Raw genomic sequence first — 20,697 nt, forward strand, 5'->3', positions numbered from 1 at the left:
TTGGACTGAATACACACGGCAGACAATCTATAGATATTCTCAGACCACATTTTAGATAGCAGCCTGGTCTCAGACTAGATGTAACATAGTAAACTAAGTCCGGAATACTCTAATTATTATGATAGGTTACATTTGGTATGGTTACATAAGACAGAAGATTACTTAAAGCCAAAATGAAAGTAGGGTGGTTAGACGGTTTTGTGTATAACTCGAATGTCTAGCAACCCAAAGGTTGTGTGTTAGAATCTCATAATTTTAGCTAATTAGCAACTTTTACTACTTTTTAGCTACTTTGCAACTGCTTATCATGTCAACTAACAATTCCCCTAACCATTTAACCTAACTCCTAACCCCTAGCCTAGCTAACGTTGGCCACCTAGCCAACATTAGCCACAACACATTGTAATTTGTAACATATTGTACAAATTGCATTTCCTAACATATCATTTGAAATGGATGATGGACATCCACAAATGAATACATACCACCGGAAACGTATCATACAGTATGATACTAATTGGAGTGTTCCAGGATTTACGTTGCTTATGTTACGTCTACCCCTGAGTCCAGGCTGTGCATAGGAGCTATTAGCAGAGTGACTTAACAGGACCAGTTGCAAGTGTTAATATTTTCTACATTATAGAATAATAGTGAACACATCAAAACTATGAAATAACAAAAATGGAATCCTTTAGTAACCAAAAAATTGTTAAACGAATAAAAACATATTTTTTTGACTTTTGACAACTTTGCACACTTGAATGAGTAGGTGTGTCCTAACTTCTGACTGGTACTATTTGTTTGTATTTATTTATTGATGCGTTGGACCTTTTTGACTGAAATGTTTACTGCTGCAGGTCTAAAGCCACAGACAAATAATAGTCCTCTGTAACTTATCTAACTTTTCTAGCTATGTGTTATTTCATAGTTTTGATGTCTTCACTATTATTCTACAATGTAAAAAAAAAAATAATGAAGAAAAACCCTTGAATGAGTAGGTGTGTCCTAACTTGACTGGTACTGAGGACTGGCCATCCCACATATGCTCTCTCTAATTCTCTCTTTCTTTCTCTCTCTCGGAGGACCTGAGCCCTAGGACCATGCCCCAGGAATACCTGACATGATGACTCCTTGCTGTCCCCAGTCCACCTGACTGTGCTGCTGCTCCAGTTTCAACTATTCTGCCTTATTATTATTTGACCATGCTGGTCATTTATGAACATTTGAACATCTTGACCATGTTTTGTTATAATCTCCACCCGGCACAGCCAGAAGAGGACTGGCCACCCCACATAGCCTGGTTCCTCTCTAGGTTTCTTCCTAGGTTTTGGCCTTTCTAGGGAGTTTTTCCTAGCCACCGTGCTTCTTCACCTGCATTGCTTGCTGTTTGGGGTTTTAGGCTGGGTTTCTGTACAGCACTTTGAGATATCAGCTGATGTACGAAGGGCTATATAAAATAAATTTGATTGATTGATACTGTATGTGAGAACCTAATTTGAATGTCAAGTCATATTTTCTCCGAATGCATTTCCTTTTTTAAAATTCTCGGTATTAGACTTCCCTACAGGGGTTGTCTAAAGAGGCCACCTGAAATTACACTAATACACTATTATATATTATATATAACAGTGTGTAAACTATTGTATGGAGGTGTATGCTGAGGAGCGATGCTTGTTGTGTTTACATATTTTTGGACTGCAGGTTTTGATAGATCTCTCCGATATAGTGATTGTTTTGTCAACCTTATCTGTCTGTAGGGACTCGTTGGTGTGCTTCCTTGTGCGAGAGAGTGGAAGGGGGAGCAGAGGACGGGTGTGTGTAGACCTAAAGAAAGGGAGAAAGGGAGAGTGAGAAGCCAATTCATTAGTTTGGAGATGTGGACAGGTAGTAAAACCATGTAAATGATCGAGGAAGGGAGAGATGTGGTCTCATCAGAGAGGATGTTTGCAACATAGCAGATTGCAGTTGGACCACTGAACTGGTGCACGGTAGTGTGAACAAGCTAACTGTGAGATTTCAGAGAGAGGGGGGAAGAGCGGGAGAGTTACTGACACAGAAACAAAGCAGAGGGAGAAAGAGAGAGGCACAGAGAAACATTAGACAGTGGACTTTCTGTTCCTTTCACTAACAGCTGAGGTATGTCCTTCCTTTTACCGTTTTGTTTTTACTGTGGACTGGGTTTGTACCTCAGGGAATGCAAGGTAGAAACATGCTGAAACGCAAGGTCAAAAAGTATAGGATGTTTTGAACAGTTTGAACTTGAAATCCTGTGTTCAGTAATTCGAGGAGAACCGAGAGTATAGATATAGATGTGAGACTGTGCAGTGGTAGTTCTTACCAGTGTAGTTCTGTAAACTACAGTCGTTACTCATATTGTGGTGTACGAGACTAAAACCAGACCGTGTAGTGTCATAAATAACTACCTGCAATCCGAATGGTTGACTTAACAGAGTGTGTTTGAATCTGCACTATGTTGTAATTTAAACATGACAAACACAATAGCACACAGTAATTCCCTTTACGGCAATGCTTGGTGTCAGAAATATCTATCTGCATTTCTATGGCTGAAAAGCAGAAGTTTGCGGTGGTAGTCTTTGAGACCAGGTTGTAGGACAGGGACTGTGGACATTATGTTGTTCTCAAGTTGCGAATGCCGTCTTTTCATCATTGTCTTCGGAACAAGCTATGCTCAGAACCACGCAGCAGAGCACTATTGCCTCTTAATGGGGAAAACCTTTTTAAAGCTGATAGTTTCAACCTTTAAAACTACATGAATACCACCAACTGGTGCATGATGTATTTCCCAATGAGCCACTGTTCCAGTTAATCCGCTAGCTGGCTCAACTCTCACCGTACAGTCTACTACAGACTAAAGGATTGGGTTACTCCCAGAATGCTATAATAGAACACAAATACCACTGACACAAAGGGGTGATAATAGAAATAGAATGAATAGAATACATTAATAGAATTCTGGCTCAACTCTCACAGTAAATTCTAATGACTGAAGGATTGGAATACCCTTAGAATGCTATTATAATAGAACACCGACACCAATCTTTCTACACAAAGATGTGATATTTCTGTTTAGCTGCTTCTACATCTGCATTGCTTCCTGTTTGGGGTTTTAGGCTGGGTTTCTGTACAGCACTTTGAGATATCAGTTGATGTAAATACATTTCACATCATTGTCTCACCATTGTTTTCGCTATAATAGAATAAAAATAGCACTTGCCCCAAGGCATGTGGGTATTCATTTACTTGACTGTTGAAGTCAATTCTGAAGAAAGCCTACACGGGATTGTGCAACCGTACAACGCTATTGTTTAATACCAATGGCACCACCCACACCGTATCACAGGCAAACATAACCTGCTCTGTGAGAGTTACACTGCATTTTTTCACATTTAATCATTTAGCAGGCACTCTTACCCAGAAGGGTTCAACTCCCATTCCCATGGGAGTTGAACCCACAACCCCAGTGTTGCAAGCACTGCTCTACCAACTGAGCCAATACGAAACTACTTGGCAACACTCTTTGGTTTGCTTCACAAATAGCACCCTATTCCCTATATAGTGCACTACTTTTGACCAGGGTCCATAGGGGCCTGTTAAAAGTAGTGCACTACATAGGGAATAGGGTGCCATTTTGGAGGCAACATAAGTTAACAAGTGATATCACTGTAGGGAAAGAGCTGAACCGACTACACACTAGGAAAACATGACATCTAAAAGTACAGGTGCAAACAGCAACTTAAAGTGAGGTAAGAGAGAGGTGTTTTTCCAGCTCCGCTTCCTGTCTACCTGGATATCCTCATGGGGTACTGAGTGTATCTACCTGTTTACCGTGATATCCTCATGGGGTACTGAGTGTATCTACCTGTTTACCGTGATATCCTCATGGGGGTACTGAGTGTATCTACCTGGATATCCTCATGGGGGTACTGAGTGTATCTACCTGGATATCCTCATGGGGTACTGAGTGTATCTACCTGGATATCCTCATGGGGGTACTGAGTGTATCTACCTGGATATCCTCATGGGGGTACTGAGTGTATCTACCTGGATATCCTCATGGGGGTACTGAGTGTATCTACCTGGATATCCTCATGGGGGTACTGAGTGTATCTACCTGGATATCCTCATGGGGGTACTGAGTGTATCTACCTGGATATCCTCATGGGGTACTGAGTGTATCTACCTGGATATCCTCATGGGGGTACTGAGTGTATCTACCTGGATATCCTCATGGGGGTACTGAGTGTATCTACCTGGATATCCTCATGGGGGTACTGAGTGTATCTACCTGGATATCCTCATGGGGGTACTGAGTGTATCTACCTGGATATCCTCATGGGGTACTGAGTGTATCTACCTGGATATCCTCATGGGGGTACTCATTGTATCTACCTGGATATCCTCATGGGGTACTGAGTGTATCTACCTGGATATCCTCATGGGGGTACTGAGTGTATGTACCTGGATATCCTCATGGGGGTACTGAGTGTATCTACCTGGATATCCTCATGGGGGCACTGAGTGTATCTACCTGGATATCCTCATGGGGGTACTGAGTGTATCTACCTGGATATCCTCATGGGGTACTGAGTGTATCTACCTGGATATCCTCATGGGGGTACTGAGTGTATCTACCTGGATATCCTCATGGGGGTACTGAGTGTATCTACCTGGATATCCTCATGGGGGTACTCATTGTATCTACCTGGATATCCTCATGGGGGTACTGAGTGTATCTACCTGTTTACCGTGATATCCTCATGGGGGTACTGAGTGTATCTACCTGGATATCCTCATGGGGTACTGAGTGTATCTACCTGGATATCCTCATGGGGGTACTGAGTGTATCTACCTGGATATCCTCATGGGGGTACTGAGTGTATCTACCTGGATATCCTCATGGGGGTACTCATTGTATCTACCTGGATATCCTCATGGGGGTACTGAGTGTATCTACCTGGATATCCTCATGGGGGTACTGAGTGTATCTACCTGGATATCCTCATGGGGTACTGAGTGTATCTACCTGGATATCCTCATGGGGGTACTGAGTGTATCTACCTGGATATCCTCATGGGGGTACTGAGTGTATCTACCTGGATATCCTCATGGGGGTACTGAGTGTATCTACCTGGATATCCTCATGGGGGTACTGAGTGTATCTACCTGGATATCCTCATGGGGGTACTGAGTGTATCTACCTGGATATCCTCATGGGGGTACTGAGTGTATCTACCTGGATATCCTCATGGGGGTACTCAGTGTATCTACCTGGATATCCTCATGGGGGTACTCAGTGTATCTACCTGGATATCCTCATGGGGGTACTCAGTGTATCTACCTGGATATCCTCATGGGGGTACTGAGTGTGTCTACCTGGATATCCTCATGGGGGTACTGAGTGTATCTACCTGGATATCCTCATGGGGGTACTGAGTGTATCTACCTGGATATCCTCATGGGGGTACTGAGTGTATCTACCTGGATATCCTCATGGGGGTACTGAGTGTATCTACCTGGAAAATCCTCATGGGGGTACTGAGTGTATCTACCTGGATATCCTCATGGGGGTACTGAGTGTATCTACCTGGATATCCTCATGGGGGTACTGAGTGTGTCTACCTGGATATCCTCATGGGGGTACTGAGTGTATCTACCTGGATATCCTCATGGGGTACTGAGTGTATTTACCTGGATATCCTCATGGGGGTACTGAGTGTATCTACCTGGATATCCTCATGGGGGTACTGAGTGTATCTACAGTACCTGGTATGATACACATAATAAAAGTGTTCTAAGTTACTAAATCTGTCCCTTCATATGTCAAGGTGATTTAAGAGCTTGAGGATGTATTTCCCTTCATTGTAAGTCTAGAGGTGCAGGTATGTTCCTAACAAGTGTGTTCTCATAACTTTTGAACTGGTGTAGGCTACTCATCCATGCATGTCCTTAGACTCCTCGGTAGAATTGACCCTTAGGCAGACAGATGTAGGCTCGTTCCTCCACTACGACAGGGCATTGCATGCCAAGTTGCCAGTAGATGTGGTGACAGTGTTTTGTCATTTTGGAGGTCATAAAATGTTTTGTCAATATTGTGTGTGTGTGTGTGTGTGTGTGTGTGTGTGTTAGATGGAGGAGTATAATGTGACAGTTGCTACAGGCACATCAGAGTATTCAGGGACCAATAACTACATATACATTACTCTGGTGGGAGAGAAAGGAGACAGCGAGAGAACAACACTGGATAACCCTGGACTGGACTTCTGTAGAGGAGCGGTGAGTATGGCAGCACTGTGTGTGTGTGTGTGTGTGTGTGTGTGTGTGTGTGAATTCATGCTCCCAACCCTTCTCTCTCACTCAAAAGGATCAGTATAACATCTCCCTCCCTCCCCATATCCCGCTCCCTCCCTCCCTCCCCATCTCCCACTCCCTCCCTCCCCTCCAGGTGGATGAATACAAGGTGTGTAGCCCGGCTCCTCTGGGTCGTGTCCTTTTGGTGCGTCTGGAGAAACAGAGGTACTGGGTAGAGGATAACTGGTTCTGTCTCTATGTCACCGTGGCGCCACCAGGTGGTGGTACAGCCCTCACCTTCCCCTGTTACCGCTGGCTCATAGGAGATGTCAAGGTGGAGCTACGAGAAGGCACAGGTAAATGGTAAAACAAAGAGGTTGCCCTTCAAGATACCGATCTCAAGTTTTGTGATAAAGGTTAGGTTTTGGGGAGAGAAAGCTGATCCTAGATCTGTGTCCTAAATTTGGTGAAAACAAAGGATGAAGGTCAAATAGAGGTTAGAGAAGGATGTGAGTGAGTCATCTCTCTGTCTGTATCTTGTTCTCTTTCTCTCCCCTGCTCTCTCTCACTCCCTCCTTCAGCAATGAGACTCAGTGACGACACCTCTCCTCAGCTTTTGGCTCACAGAAAAGCAGAACTGCAGGAGAGACAGGCGCTATACAGGTCAGTTACATTACAGAAATGTTGTTAGAGACAAATGCATCAATTTACAGTATGTGTACATGCACAGACATGAATACACACTTTTCCACACAGTTCAACACTGTTTGTCTGTTGTTTATCCAGATGGATTGCATGGGCTCCTGGGATTCCCAAGTGTATTGAGGCGAAGACCGAGGCAGACCTTCATCAGGATGTTCGCTTCGACAATGAGAAGAGGAGTGACTTTGAGAGCTCCTTACACTACGCGTGAGTCATACAGACCCCCCCCCTACCTCCCCCCCCTTAAGCCCTTCCCACATTGCCTAATATACAGTTGAAGTCGGAAGTTTACATACACCGTAGCCAAATACATTTAAACTCAGTTTTTCACAATTCCTGACATTTAATCCTAGTACAAATTCCCTGCTTTAGGTCAGTTAGGATCACCACTTTATTTTAAGGATGTGAAATGTCAGAATGATAGTAAAGAGTGATTTATTTTAGCTTTTAATTCTTTCATCACATTCCCAGTGGGTCAGACGTTTACATACACTCAATTAGTATTGGGTAACATTGCCTTTAAATTGTTTAACTTGGGTCAAACGTTTCGGGTAGCCTTCCACAAGCTTTCTACAAGTGAATTTTAGCCCATTCCTCCTGACAGAGCTGGTGAAACTGAGTCAGGTTTGTAGGCCTCCTTGCTCACACACACTTTTTCAGTTCTGCCCACACATTTTCTATAGGATCGAGGTCAGGGCTTTGTGATGGCCACTCCAATACCTTGACTTTGTTGTCCTTAAGCCATTTTGCCACAACTTTGGAAGTATGCTTGGGGTCATTGTCCATTTGGAAGACCCATTTGCAAACAAGCTTTAACTTCCTGACTGATGTTGCTTCAATAAATCCACATGATTTTCCTACCTCATGATGCCATCTATTTTGTGAAGTGCACCAGTCCCTCCTGCAGCAAAGCACCCCCACAACATGATGCTGCCACCCCCATGCTTCACGGTTGGGATGGTGTTCTTCGGCTTGCAAGCCTCCCCCTTTTTCCTCCAAACATAATGATGGTCATTATTGCCAAACAGTTCTATTTTTGCTTCATCCGACCAGAGGGCATTTCTCCAAAAAGTATGATCTTTGTCAGCATGTGCAGTTGCAAACCGTAGTCTGGCTTTTTTATGGCGGTTTTGGAGTAGTGGCTTCTTCCTTGCTGAGCGGCCTTTCAGGTTATGTCGATATAGGACTCGTTTTACTGTGGATATAGATACTTTTGTACCTGTTTCCTCCAGCATCTTCACAAGGTCCTTTGCTGCTGTTCTGGGATTGATTTGCATTTTTTGCACCAAAGTACGTTCATCTCTAGGAGACAAAACGCGTCTCCTTCCTGAGCGGTAAGACGGCTGCGTGGTCCCATGGTGTTTATTCCAATTCCAATTGACTCAAATGATGTCAATTAGCCTATCAGAAGCTTCTAAAGCCATGACATAATTTTCTGGAATTTTCCAAGCTGTTTAAAGATACAGTCAACCTATTGTATGTAAACTTCTGACCCACTGGAATTGTGATACAGTGAATTATAAGTGAAATAATCTGTCTGTAAACAATTGCTGGAAAGATTACTTGTGTCATGCACAAAGTAGATGTCCTAACCGACTTGCCAAAACTATAGTTTGTTAACAAGAAATTTGTGGAGTGGTTGAAAAACAAGTTTTAATGACTCCAACCTAAGTGTATGTAAACTTCCGACTTCAACTGTATCTGCTTCCTTATTTTAAGAAAATGTGTTTCAAAATGGTCTTTCCTGTTGTCTCTCTTTTTCTCCCCCTCCCTCCCTCATTCCCTCCCTCCCTCCCTCATTCCCTCCCTCCCTCCCCATCCCTCATTCCCTCCCCATCCCTCATTCCCTCCCCATCCCTCATTCCCTCATTCCCTCCCCCCTCTCTCAGTCTTCTAGAGCTGTCTTTGAAGAAGCTAGCCATCAGGTTTGGGAAGTCATGGGACAATCTGGAAGACTTCAAACGATGCTTCTGGAAACTCAGGAGCCCCATATCTGGTAGAGTACAGTGGCACATAAATAGACTACTGAATAGAGCATTGTGGGTACTGTTGTACGTAATGCTACAGATACACAACATGGCCAAAGTATTCAACCCGCCCGCCCTTCAGACACACACTATTTAATGACTCCAAAACTGTCCGCCCTGCGGGATATAACCGTGGGGACTGGGGTTATGAGTCAACCCGTGCATCACTAGACTTTCAACTTGGCACCGTTATAGGAGGCCACCTTTCCAACAAGTCGGTTAGTAAAATTTCTTCCCTGCTAGAGCTGCCCCGGTCAACTGTAAGTGCTGTTATTGTGAAGTGTACAGAAATGAGATTGTTGAGATCAGTGTGGAATAACTTGATTGGCCTGCACAAAGCCCTGACTTTAACCCCATTGAACACCTTTGGGATGAATTGGAATGCCGACTGCGAGCCAGGCTCGACCTCACTAATGTTCTTGTGGCTGAATGGAAGCAAGTCCCCGCAACAATGTTCCAACATCTAGTGGAAAGCCTTCCCAGAAGAGTGGAGGCTTTTACAGCAGCAAAGGGGGGGACCAACTCCATATTAATGCCCATGATTTTGGCGTGAGATGTTTGTCATACTTTGGCGTGAGATGTTTGTCATACTTTGGCGTGAGATGTTCGACATACTTTGGAGTGAGATGTTCAACGTACTTTGGAGTGAGATGTTCGACATACTTTGGAGTGAGATGTTCGACATACTTTGGAGTGAGATGTTCGACGTACTTTGGAGTGAGATGTTCGACATACTTTGGAGTGAGATGTTCAACATACTTTTGGGCATATATTTTATTAGAGTTAGAGGTGCTAGTTCTCGTAGAGTATAGGCCAACACTTTTTTTTTTATAGCTGTCTCTTCCTGTGTTTTTGGGGAAGTGAGGCCTCTGAATATTGCAACACCAGTGTGTGTAACTCAGTCAGTGTATGTAGCATTTTCAATCTTTGATTAAACAATTGTTTCTCCTTCAATATATATTCCATTTATTAATATTCTGACACTACAGATCACTCTTTTGTTGCTTACAATTTTTTCTGCACAGCTGTAAATGTCAACTTGAAGGGTATTCAAGGTTTTAAAAGGCTTCTAAAGTTTGGTCTATTCCACTTTAACATGTCAGACTTGATTTGCCCTAATGAAAAATGTATCAACCCATGAATTATAATCCACATAATCATTCACATTTCCTGTTGCTGCAGGATAATGTTCCTGCTGTTGCAAACTGGTCAAACTAAGATCTTACATCTGTACGGAATAAGCCTTCTCTGTCTTCACCCTGTCAGTCCTATTATATATTTGTGTAGATTGTTTATTAAGAATTGTTTATTCAGACAGTACTTTTTTTATTTTGTGATTGATAAATTGATTCTCCCTATGATTCCAGAATACTGTATGGAGCACTGGAAGGAAGACTCATTTTTCGGGTACCAGTGTCTGAACGGTTCAAACCCCAGAATGATCCAGCGCTGCAAGAAGCTTCCGGGAAACTTCCCCGTCTCTGGAGACATGGTGCAGGGGTCGCTGGCCCCAAGAACCACCCTTGAGAAGGAACTCAAGGTGGGGCCCCTCTGTCTCTCTGTCTGCATTCCAAATGCCACCCTATACTAACCCTAATGCTAGCTTCATGTCCATATCCTGGATCAACCCTAACTCCACCCTCAACCCTAACTCCACCCTCAACCCTAACCCTACCCTCAACCTCAACCCTAACCCTACCCTCAACCCTAACCCTAACCTCAACCCTAAACCTACCCTCAACCCTAACTCTACCCTCTCACCCTAACTCCACCCTCAACCCTAACCCTAACTCCACCCTCAACCCTAACCCTAACTCCACCCTCAACCCTCAACCCTAACTCCACCCTCAACCCTAACTCCACCCTCAACCCTAACTCCACCCTCAACCCTAACCCCACCCTCAAGCCTAACCCCACCCTCAACCCTAACCCTAACTCCACCCTCAACCCTAACCCCACCCCTAACCCTAACTCCACCCTCAACCCTAACTCTACCCTCAAACCTAACCCTAACTTCACCCTCAAACCTAACCCTAACTCCACCCTCAACCCTAACTCCACCCTCAACCCTAACTCCACCCTCAACCCTAACTCCACCCTCAACCCTAACTCCACCCTCAACCCTAACTCCACCCTCAACCCTAACTCCACCCTCAACCCTAACTCCACCCTCAACCCTAACCCCACCCTCAACCCTAACCCCACCCTCAACCCTAACCCTAACTCCACCCTCAACCCTAACCCTAACTCCACCCTCCACCCTAACTCCACCCTCCACCCTAACCCCACCCTCAACCCTAACTCCACCCTCAACCCTAACCCTAACTCCACCCTAACCCTTACTCCACCCTCCACCCTCAACCCTAACCCCACCCTCAACCCTAACCCCACCCTCAAACCTAACTCTACCCTCAACCCTAACTCTACCCTCAACCCTAACTCCACCCTCAACCCTAACTCCACCCTCAACCCTAACTCCACCCTAACCCTAACTCCACCCTCAACCCTAACCCTACCCTCAACCCTAACTCTACCCTCAACCCTAACTCTACCCTCAACCCTAACCCTAACTCCACCCTCAACCCTAACCCTTACTCCACCCTCAACCCTAACCCTTACTCCACCCTCAACCCTAACCCTAACTCCACCCTCAACCCTAACTCCACCCTCAACCCTAACTCCACCCTCAACCCTAACTCCACCCTCAACCCTAACCCCACCCTCAACCCTAACCCTAACTCCACCCTCAACCCTAACCCCACCCTCAACCCTAACCCTAACCCTAACTCCACCCTCCACCCTAACTCCACCCTCAACCCTTACTCCACCCTCCACCCTAACTCCACCCTCAACCCTAACCCTAACCCCACCCTCAACCCTAACCCCACCCTCAACCCTAACTCCATCCTCAACCCTAACTCCACCTCAACCCTAACTCCACCCTTAACCTCAACCCTAACCCTAGTCTCAACCCTAACCCTAGTCTCAACCCTAACCCTAGTCTTAAACCTTACCCTAGTCTCAACCCTAACCCTAGTCTTAAACCTTACCCTAGTCTCAACCCTAACCCTAGTCTCAAACCTTACCCTAGTCTCAACCCTAACCCTAGCTCAACCCTAACCTCAACCGTCTCTACATATCTTCATGCTCTCTCTAGGCGGGTAACATCTACTTGGTAGACTATGCCATCATGGATGGTGTTCCTACCAACGTAATCAGAGGGAAACCACAGTACATCGCTGCTCCTCTCTGTCTGCTGTATGAACACCCAGACCAGGGACTCATACCCATCGCCATACAGGTAGGGCTGGACACACACACACACTATCCTAATATTGAGTTGCACTCCCTTTTTCCCTCAGAACAGCCTCAATCTCCTCAAGGATAGTAAAGCCATAAACATACACGTTATCTATCCCCCCTCTTCTCCAGCTAGGGCAGACTCCTGGCTTGGACACGCCCATCTTCCTGCCTAAAAACCCGCCCCTGGCCTGGCTATTGGCCAAGATCTGGGTTCGTCACTCAGAGTTCCAGGTGTTCCAGCTCCTGTCCCACCTGTTGAGAACTCACCTGGTGGTGGAGGTCTTCTGTGTGTCAACACTACGACAGCTACCTGCCGTCCATCCAGTATATAAGGTAGGGAAGGGGGGTTGTGGTTGTGGCTAACCCCTCTCTCTGTCTCTACTGTAGCTCCTGGCTCTTCACCTGGTGGTGTGTGCTGTGGCTAACCCCTCTCTCTGTCTCTACTGTAGCTCCTGGTTCCTCACCTGGTGGTGGTGTGGTGTGTGCTGTTGCTAACCCCTCTCTCTGTCTCTACTGTAGCTCCTGGTTCCTCACCTGGTGGTGGTGTGGTGTGGCTAACCCCTCTCTCTGTCTCTACTGTAGCTCCTGGTTCCTCACCTGGTGGTGTGTGCTGTGGCTAACCCCTCTCTCTGTCTCTACTGTAGCTCCTGGCTCCTCACCTGGTGGTGGTGTGGTGTGGCTAACCCCTCTCTCTGTCTCTACTGTAGCTCCTGGTTCCTCACCTGGTGGTGTGTGCTGTGGCTAACCCCTCTCTCTGTCTCTACTGTAGCTCCTGGCTCCTCACCTGGTGGTGTGTGCTGTGGCTAACCCCTCTCTCTGTCTCTACTGTAGCTCCTGGCTCCTCACCTGGTGGTGTGTGCTGTGGCTAACCCCTCTCTCTGTCTCTACTGTAGCTCCTGGCTCCTCACCTACGCTATACTCTGGAGATTAACTGCAGGGGGCGCACTCAGCTCCTCTCAGCCGACGGCATCTTCAAAAGGGTATGTCAGTCTTACCGTTCTATTCCTTGTTTACATTTTAGCAGACACTTACAGTAGAGTGCAAACATTTTCGTACAGCCCCCCCCCCCCCCCCCCCCGTGGGAATTGAACCCGCAACCCTGGTGCCACACAGGACCCCAGTATCTTGAGGGCTCAACTTTAAAAGCATAGAATAGTTTTGAAATAGACAAGAGTATAATTGATGATGAAATACTGTCCCTCCAGGTGGTGTCTACAGGAGGGGAGGGGCTTCTGATCCTAGCCCAGAATGAGTACAAAGTCCTGACCTACCGCTCTCTGCAGCCCTACCAGGACTTCCAGCAGCGCGGAGCTACCAAGCTCAGAAACTACTTCTACAGGGAATACAGCCTGATGCTGTGGGACGCCATACACAGGTACAATACCCATCACCACTCCTTTATGACCACAGAGGTAGTGTTTATAAGGTTGTCGGAGGAAAGCAGGGAGAGGACATGGTCTTCAGGCCTGAAATATGGATATGTTGAAATGCACATTGGGAAAATAAGCTATTTCACCCCCCCCCCCCCCCCCCCCCCCCCCCCCTCTCTTTCTCCCTCCCCAGTTTTGTCTCAGGGATGGTGTCACTGTACTACCATTATGACAGTGATGTAGTGGAGGACACTGAGCTGCAGGCCTGGATAAAGGACATCGCTGAGGAGGGCTTTGTTGATGTGCCCAGATTTGGTCAGTCATCCACCACTACCCCCCACCTCCTCAGACTCAGGACTGGATTCAATCCGTAAGCGTGGAAGATCTGCATGGCAGAGCGGTTGACATTTAAAGGCAACATTACCGTGTTCGTGGAATTGCATTCTCAGAAAATGCTGCATATGTCTGCTGAATCCGAAATTACCTTTAAATGTCAACCGCGCTGCAACACAGATCTTCAGCGCTACGGATGGACCCTTAGTTGATAATGATGATTTCTTACTGGGTAATATTGACTGATGTGTGTGATGTTTCCTTCCTCTCAGGTCTGGCCAGGGAACTACACAACAAGACAGAACTGATCACACTGCTGAGTGTCGCTATCTTCACAAGCTCAGCACAGCACGCAGCCACCAACAATGGACAGGTACAGTACACACACACACAGTCTTGTACAGCTAATCTTGTGGGAGCACACAATTCAGTCGCATTTCAAATCCCATTTTCCATAACCATTAATCCTAACCTAGCTCAAAGTTTTGTTTGTTTACTATTCTTGTGGAGACTTCTGTCTGGTCCCCACAAGAATAGTAAAAAAACAAAACACACACACACCTATTAAGTTACTCATCTCACTCTAACATAGTTTGACTGGTGTGCGTGGGTACCCAACACCCCGTGCACAATGCGCCACCCTCCCCCGACGGATAAGGACGCTGTTACCATGGAGATGATCATGGACACCCTCCCAGACGTCAGCCAAACATGTTTGGAGATGGCGATCACATGGCACCTGGGTCGGCCACAACCGGACGCAGTAAGTTAAAACAACAACAGTGGGTCACGTTTATAGTATGAAATGGGATGAAACTAGAATGCAACGCTCGTCTCCCACCTTTTCTTTCCCACCTTTGGTTATAAACATAGATGGGTAAACTCTGATCACAAGGCACAGTGAAAAAAGTAACACTCCCTGTACTTTCAATCATAAAATAAAACCAGAGATTCATATAGCTAAATGTAAATATTTCAAGCTAGGATTCTTCACTTCTCCATTTTGCATTTTCTCTCTAGTCTCGGGAATTCCCAGACGTAGGGCAACAGCGCATTGGTACATCTGCAGATAGACTATTTCCTCTCCACTCTCTTTTCATGCTTTTTAGTTCCCCTTCTCTCCCACCCTACAGGTCCCATTGGGTCAGGACCAGTATAGAGCCTTACTCTTCCTCCTTTCGCCCATTTTTCTCATTGGGTCAGTACCAGGAGCAGTACTTTACTGAGACCCAAGCACATACTAACCCTACACACCCTCCTTCTCCCGCTCTCTCCTTCCTTCTCCCCTCTCTCCCTCCTCCTCTCTCCCTCCTTCCTTCAGATTCCATTGGGTCAGTACCGGGAGCAGTACTTCACAGAGTCCCAGGCCCAGGAGGTGATTGACAAGTTCAAACAGGAACTGAAGGAGATAGAGGAACACATCCTGACCCAGAACGAGGGACTAGAGCTGCCCTATCTTTTCCTCCTGCCCAGCCGCATCGAGAACAGCATCACTATATAATATACTGAACAGAAATATTAACGCAATAATTGTAAAGATTTTACTGAGTTACAGTTCATATAAGGAAATCAGTCAATTGAAATAACCTCATTAGGCCCTAATCTATGGATTTCACATGACTGGGAATACAGATATGCATCTGGACACACAAAAAAATATATTTTTCAATAGGGGCGTGGATCAGGAAACCAATCTGGTGTGACCACCACTTGCCTCATGCAACGCAACACGTCTCCTTCAAATAAAGTTGATCAGGGTGTTGATTGCGGCCTGTGGAATGTTGTCCCACTCCTCTTCAATGGCTGTGCGAAGTTGCTAGATATTGGCAGGAACTGAAACACGATGTCGTACACGTCGATCCAGAGCATCCCACACATGCTCAACGAGTGACATGTCTGGTGAGTATGCAGGCCATGGAAGAACTGGGCCATTTTCGGCTTCCAGGAATTGTGTGCAGATCCTTGCCACATGGGGCCATGAATGGCACGACAATGGGCCTCAGGATCTCGTCACGGTATCTCTGTGCATTAAAATTGCCATCGATAAAATGCAATTGTGTTGGCTGTTTGTAGCTTCTGCCTGCCCATGCCATAACCTGTTTACAATGTTGACATCAGTAAACTGCTTGCGCACAACGTCATACATGTGGTCAGCGGTTGTGAGGCCGGTTGGACGTACTGCCAAAATCTCCAAAACGACATTGGAGACGGCTTATGGTAGAGAAATTAACATTAAATTCTCTGGCAATAACTCTGGTGGACATTCCTGCAGTCAGCATGCCAATTTCACACTCCCTCAAAACTTGAGACATTTGTGTTGTGTGACACAACTGAACATTTTAGCGGCCTTTTATTGTCCCCAGCACAAGGTAATGATCATGCGGTTTAATCAGCTTCTTGATATGCCACACCTGTCAGGTAGATGAATTATCTTGGCAAAGGAAAAATACCCACTAACAGGGATGTAAAAAAAAAAATCTGTGATCTTTTATTTCAGCTCATGAAAAATGGGACCAACACTTGTTGCGTTTATATTTTTTTGTTCAATGTAATAACAGAACCAAAAGCTTACCTTGACTAGGGAAGAGTTCCCAATGTTGAATAGTCATAGCCACCTAGCATCCCTCTCTGTTTGAGTAGGCTAAACAAGCTAACTGCATTCACTAGCTGTGAAAATGGGGGAAAAAAATACAACGGAATATAGCTCTCTCGCTCACATGCTTCTCCTTAATTTAATAGAAATGAATTTTCTCAAAACTGTTCAACTAAACTACTAGCTAGCTGTAGTTTATGCTTTCAGCACTAGATTAACTCTCTGGTCCTTTGATTGGGTGGACATGTCAGTTCATGCTGCAAGAGCTCTGATCGGAGGATGTCCTCCAACCTGAAGTTTTCATTATTACTGTGTAAATCTATGGAAGGTGGTGAGAACCACAATTCTCCTAGGTTTTGTATTGAAGTCAATTTACCCAGAGGAGGGAAACTAGATGTCCACCAGCTACACCATGGTGCTACTGTAGATCTTTATTGCAAAAGTGTGTTTTAAGCAATTATTTGGGGGCATGTGAATATATTTTGTATAGTTTTAACTTTAATGTTTCACAATATTTCTTTTTCTGAAATTCACTGATGAGGATGGTCTTCCCCTGTGAAGCCTTCACTGATACATAGTGTAATAACAGACCATACATACTATATAGATTAAAACCAGGGACTGGAGCTGCCTTACCTTTTCCTACTGCCCAGCTGCATAGTGAACAGCATCACTATAGAGCAGGGATTCCCAAACGCCGTCCTGCACTGCACCCCCCCCCCAAATAAAACGTTATTTTTAAAACTACACAACAATCAGGATTTATTACATCAAACTGTATCAAGGCTGGACAAAATTCAAAACTTTTCATTAGATTTCCAAAACTAGAAAGCCAAGAGATCTGACTGAACAGTCAAAAAAAAAAGCAGAGAAATTAACATTCTGTCCAATAAGGCACTAGATTAGAACATACAAAGAACAGCTTCTGTCACATAAGGCACAACATTCTAGAAGTTCTAAAAAAAACACTAGAAGTTCAAACTTCTGTGCAGCTTCTAAAAACAAGTTAAGGCTTCAAACAAATACAACTATAATTTGAGAAATTGCAAGATATGTTTTACCTGAGGGGAAGACAGGCACAGTGAATTAACAAAGCAGTTATTATTCCTAATTCTGTAGACGCTAGCAAGGAAATAATACAACTCTGGTGATTTGATTTCAGTAGATTAAATGATAGCATGGTGTTAGTGATTAACAAATATATTGATCATACACATACATAGGCTTACTCCCAATTCTCCACCCTTCTTCCAAAGTGTGCACTTGCATACTCCCGCCCATGGATTCAAGAGTGCTGGGAACTCCCTCCAGACAATGCTTACATCAATCCCATGCTTTAAGTCCATGATGGCGACTGTACAAGTGCACACTTTGGGAGAAGTGTGGAGAATCAGGACACAAGGCAGACAATAACAATGCTACCATCAGGGCTTGGGTCAATTCCATTTCAATTAAAAAAGAACCAAATTCCAATTCAAAATGTTCCTCATTGGAATTTCAGGGTACTTCCTGAATTGTCTGGAATCAGCCCCAACCCTGGCTACCATTCATTCATATTTAAAACAGAACATGTATGGAAAAAGACACTTCTCCAGACAGTGTAAGGCAGTGGTTCTGCAGCCTGCAGTACCAGGGCTCGTCCAGCAGGTGGTATCAGTCATGCAGTACCATGGCTAGTCCAGTAGGTGGTGCTAGCGTACCATGTACTCCTTGCGATGGTTGAGTTTAATCTGGCAAAAGGAGAGAGCGGCAACCAGCACATAGATACCAGCTGCGATGAAACAGTTGTATCCAACCTGGTTATAGAGTTTGTAGATGGAGTGGGGAGGCTCTTGACTGGAAGAGAGAGGGACAGCGGTCAAGGGGTGAGAAAGAGTGGGAAAGGGACACAGGTGACAAATTGGAAAAACCGAGACGCTAAAAACACACTGAAGCCCACTACTCCACAAGGAGCTGAAAGTAATAAATCAAGGCAAGTAAATCAAAACACAAAGGAAAATTCTACTCAAACTATATTTTGGTATCCGTTTCATTAGTCCACTTGACACAGTCCCAACATGTTTTGCTTGTCAGCAGTCAAGTTTTGGACTTTCAAGAAGCAAAGTGTCTCTTGCCCCATCATGATGATGATGCAAATGCATCGATGTGGCAAGTGACACTTCTTAAACTTGACATGGCAAACATTTAAGCACTGTATCAACAGTGGACTAATAAAATAAAAAATAACTTCCTCCTGTTTGGCCCTGTCCGGGGGTGTCCTCGGATGGGGCCACAGTGTCTCCTGACCCCTCCTGTCTCAGTCTCAAGTATTTATGCTGCAGTAGTTTGTGTCGGGGGGGCTAGGGTCAGTTTGTTATATCTGGAGTACTTCTCCTGTCCTATTCGGTGTCCTGTGTGAATTTAAGTGTGCTCTAATTCTCTCTTTCTCTCTCGGAGGACCTGAGCCCTAGGACCATGCCTCAGGACTACCTGACATGATGACTCCTTGCTGTCCCCAGTCCACCTGGCCGTGCTGCTGCTCCAGTTTCAACTGTTCTGCCTTATTATTATTGGACCATGCTGGTCATTTATGAACATTTGAACATCTTGGCCATGTTCTGTTATAATCTCCACCCGGCACAGCCAGAAGATGACTGGCCACCCCACATAGCCTGGTTTCTTCCTAGGTTTTGGCCTTTCTAGGGAGTTTTTCCTAGCCACCGTGCTTCTACACCTGCATTGCTTGCTGTTTGGGGTTTTAGGCTGGGTTTCTGTATAGCACTTTGAGATATCAGCTGATATACGAAGGGCTATATAAATAAATTTCATTTGAATTTGAGTGGTATATTCCCTTAAAAGAAGCAACAGCTTCCAGCCTCCTAGGGTCAGTTTTGAGTTTCCTCCCCTAATTAATATGGATAGGATTGAGGGAGAAAAAGCTGAACCAGAACCATCCTGAACATATACACAGACTACTCTACTGTGTATCCTCACCTATGTTACATCAGAGGCACATGTGTGTCTCTTGAGTGTGTGACATTTCTGACGCTATTCTTCCACTGTGAGTCAGGTGTCCAGAGACTGACTGTGTGACTGTGTGTGACTGTGTGTGTGTGTGTGGACTCACTCATTGTGCATGTCTTCCTCTTTGAAAGGCACATCCTCTATCAGCACTGCAGAGTGGGTGGTGAAGAAAATACCCAACATTGCCTAGAGAGAGAGAGACAGACAGAGCGATTATTTGTAGGGAGTAAATGACAGTAGTAGTAGTAGTAGGTCTTATTTTGCTTGTATCAGCAGTGCAGAGTGCATAATACTAGAACAAATGTGAATGTCATGAGTAGAACAAACACCCTGAAGTGAAACAAATTCTCAAATCTAGAGAGTTTATTTGACTACAAGAAGCATATATAGTCAGTGGCTGTAGGATAACACCAAAACAAACACCATCAGTACCCGTCTGTCTAGGTCTTAATGAGGCAAACCAAGCGATAGATAGCTAGCTATACAATCCAGCTGTAATGAACGAGCAAGTTAACGTTATGTATACTGGGCTGGGGCTCACACATTGTCATATGCAATGCAAGAAAACATTACCATACTATCTCGGCTGTCTATCAATAACCGAGTCATTTAACAATCACTGTACACATTCTGATAATAAGCAACTAAAACCACTGTACTTTAAATTACAAGTTATATTACCAGCATTATGACTCCCCAGATGCTGATGACAATACCGCAGGCGGCCAACTTGGGACCGCAAAATAAACACGAAACCATAGTTTAACGACTCAAACAACGACGTAAACTCAAAAGTAGACTTATTACTACGGGAACTGTCGTAGTTCTCAAGTTAAATAGTAGAAAAAAAGGAACTTGGGCAGCTGTTTGTCGTCTAACCAGTTGTTCCGAGGAGCTCGAGCTCAGTCACCAGTGTGTCAGGTGACTTATGGAAACCGGAAAAACGTTTTTCTATGGATATGTTCAATAATAAAAAACGCGGCTAAAATTGACAGCGATGATATTTATGGAAATATGTGTATTTAGATAAGAATATTTTAAATTCCACTTAATATTA

At 44.9% G+C, this 20,697-nt stretch overlaps 2 protein-coding genes across 3 annotated transcripts; one reads left to right on the forward strand and one right to left on the reverse strand.

The window, feature by feature from the left end:
- The first annotated feature begins 1,471 nt into the window (after positions 1-1,471).
- LOC110531448 (polyunsaturated fatty acid lipoxygenase ALOX12) lies at positions 1,472-16,307 on the forward strand. Of its 2 annotated transcripts, none has more exons than XM_036987327.1 (15): positions 1,472-2,136; positions 6,148-6,294; positions 6,464-6,665; positions 6,891-6,972; positions 7,096-7,218; positions 8,901-9,007; positions 10,406-10,578; positions 12,196-12,339; positions 12,471-12,674; positions 13,235-13,321; positions 13,547-13,716; positions 13,905-14,026; positions 14,317-14,417; positions 14,637-14,807; positions 15,366-16,307. In XM_036987327.1, exons 2-15 carry the CDS (start codon positions 6,148-6,150, stop codon positions 15,543-15,545), a joined length of 2,013 nt encoding a protein of 670 aa, XP_036843222.1. In that variant the 5' UTR covers positions 1,472-2,136; the 3' UTR covers positions 15,546-16,307. The 2 variants fall into 2 exon arrangements, with proteins under 2 accessions (XP_036843222.1, XP_036843223.1); XM_036987328.1 differs by lacking the exon at positions 1,472-2,136 and having other exon boundaries at positions 6,224-6,294; positions 6,464-6,478; positions 6,588-6,665.
- A 1,062-nt stretch (positions 16,308-17,369) lies between these two features.
- Positions 17,370-20,591, reverse strand: LOC110531452 (ribonuclease kappa-A). Its single transcript, XM_021614661.2, has 3 exons — positions 20,322-20,591; positions 19,744-19,826; positions 17,370-18,473 (listed from the first exon to the last, which is right to left on the reverse strand). The coding sequence occupies exons 1-3, from the start codon at positions 20,397-20,399 to the stop codon at positions 18,329-18,331; spliced, it is 306 nt and encodes a 101-aa protein (XP_021470336.1). The 5' UTR covers positions 20,400-20,591; the 3' UTR covers positions 17,370-18,328.
- Positions 20,592-20,697: the final 106 nt, after the last annotated feature.

The sequence above is a fragment of the Oncorhynchus mykiss genome, chromosome 9 (genome assembly GCF_013265735.2).
Source record: "Oncorhynchus mykiss isolate Arlee chromosome 9, USDA_OmykA_1.1, whole genome shotgun sequence".
NCBI classification, from domain to species: Eukaryota; Metazoa; Chordata; class Actinopteri; order Salmoniformes; family Salmonidae; genus Oncorhynchus; species Oncorhynchus mykiss.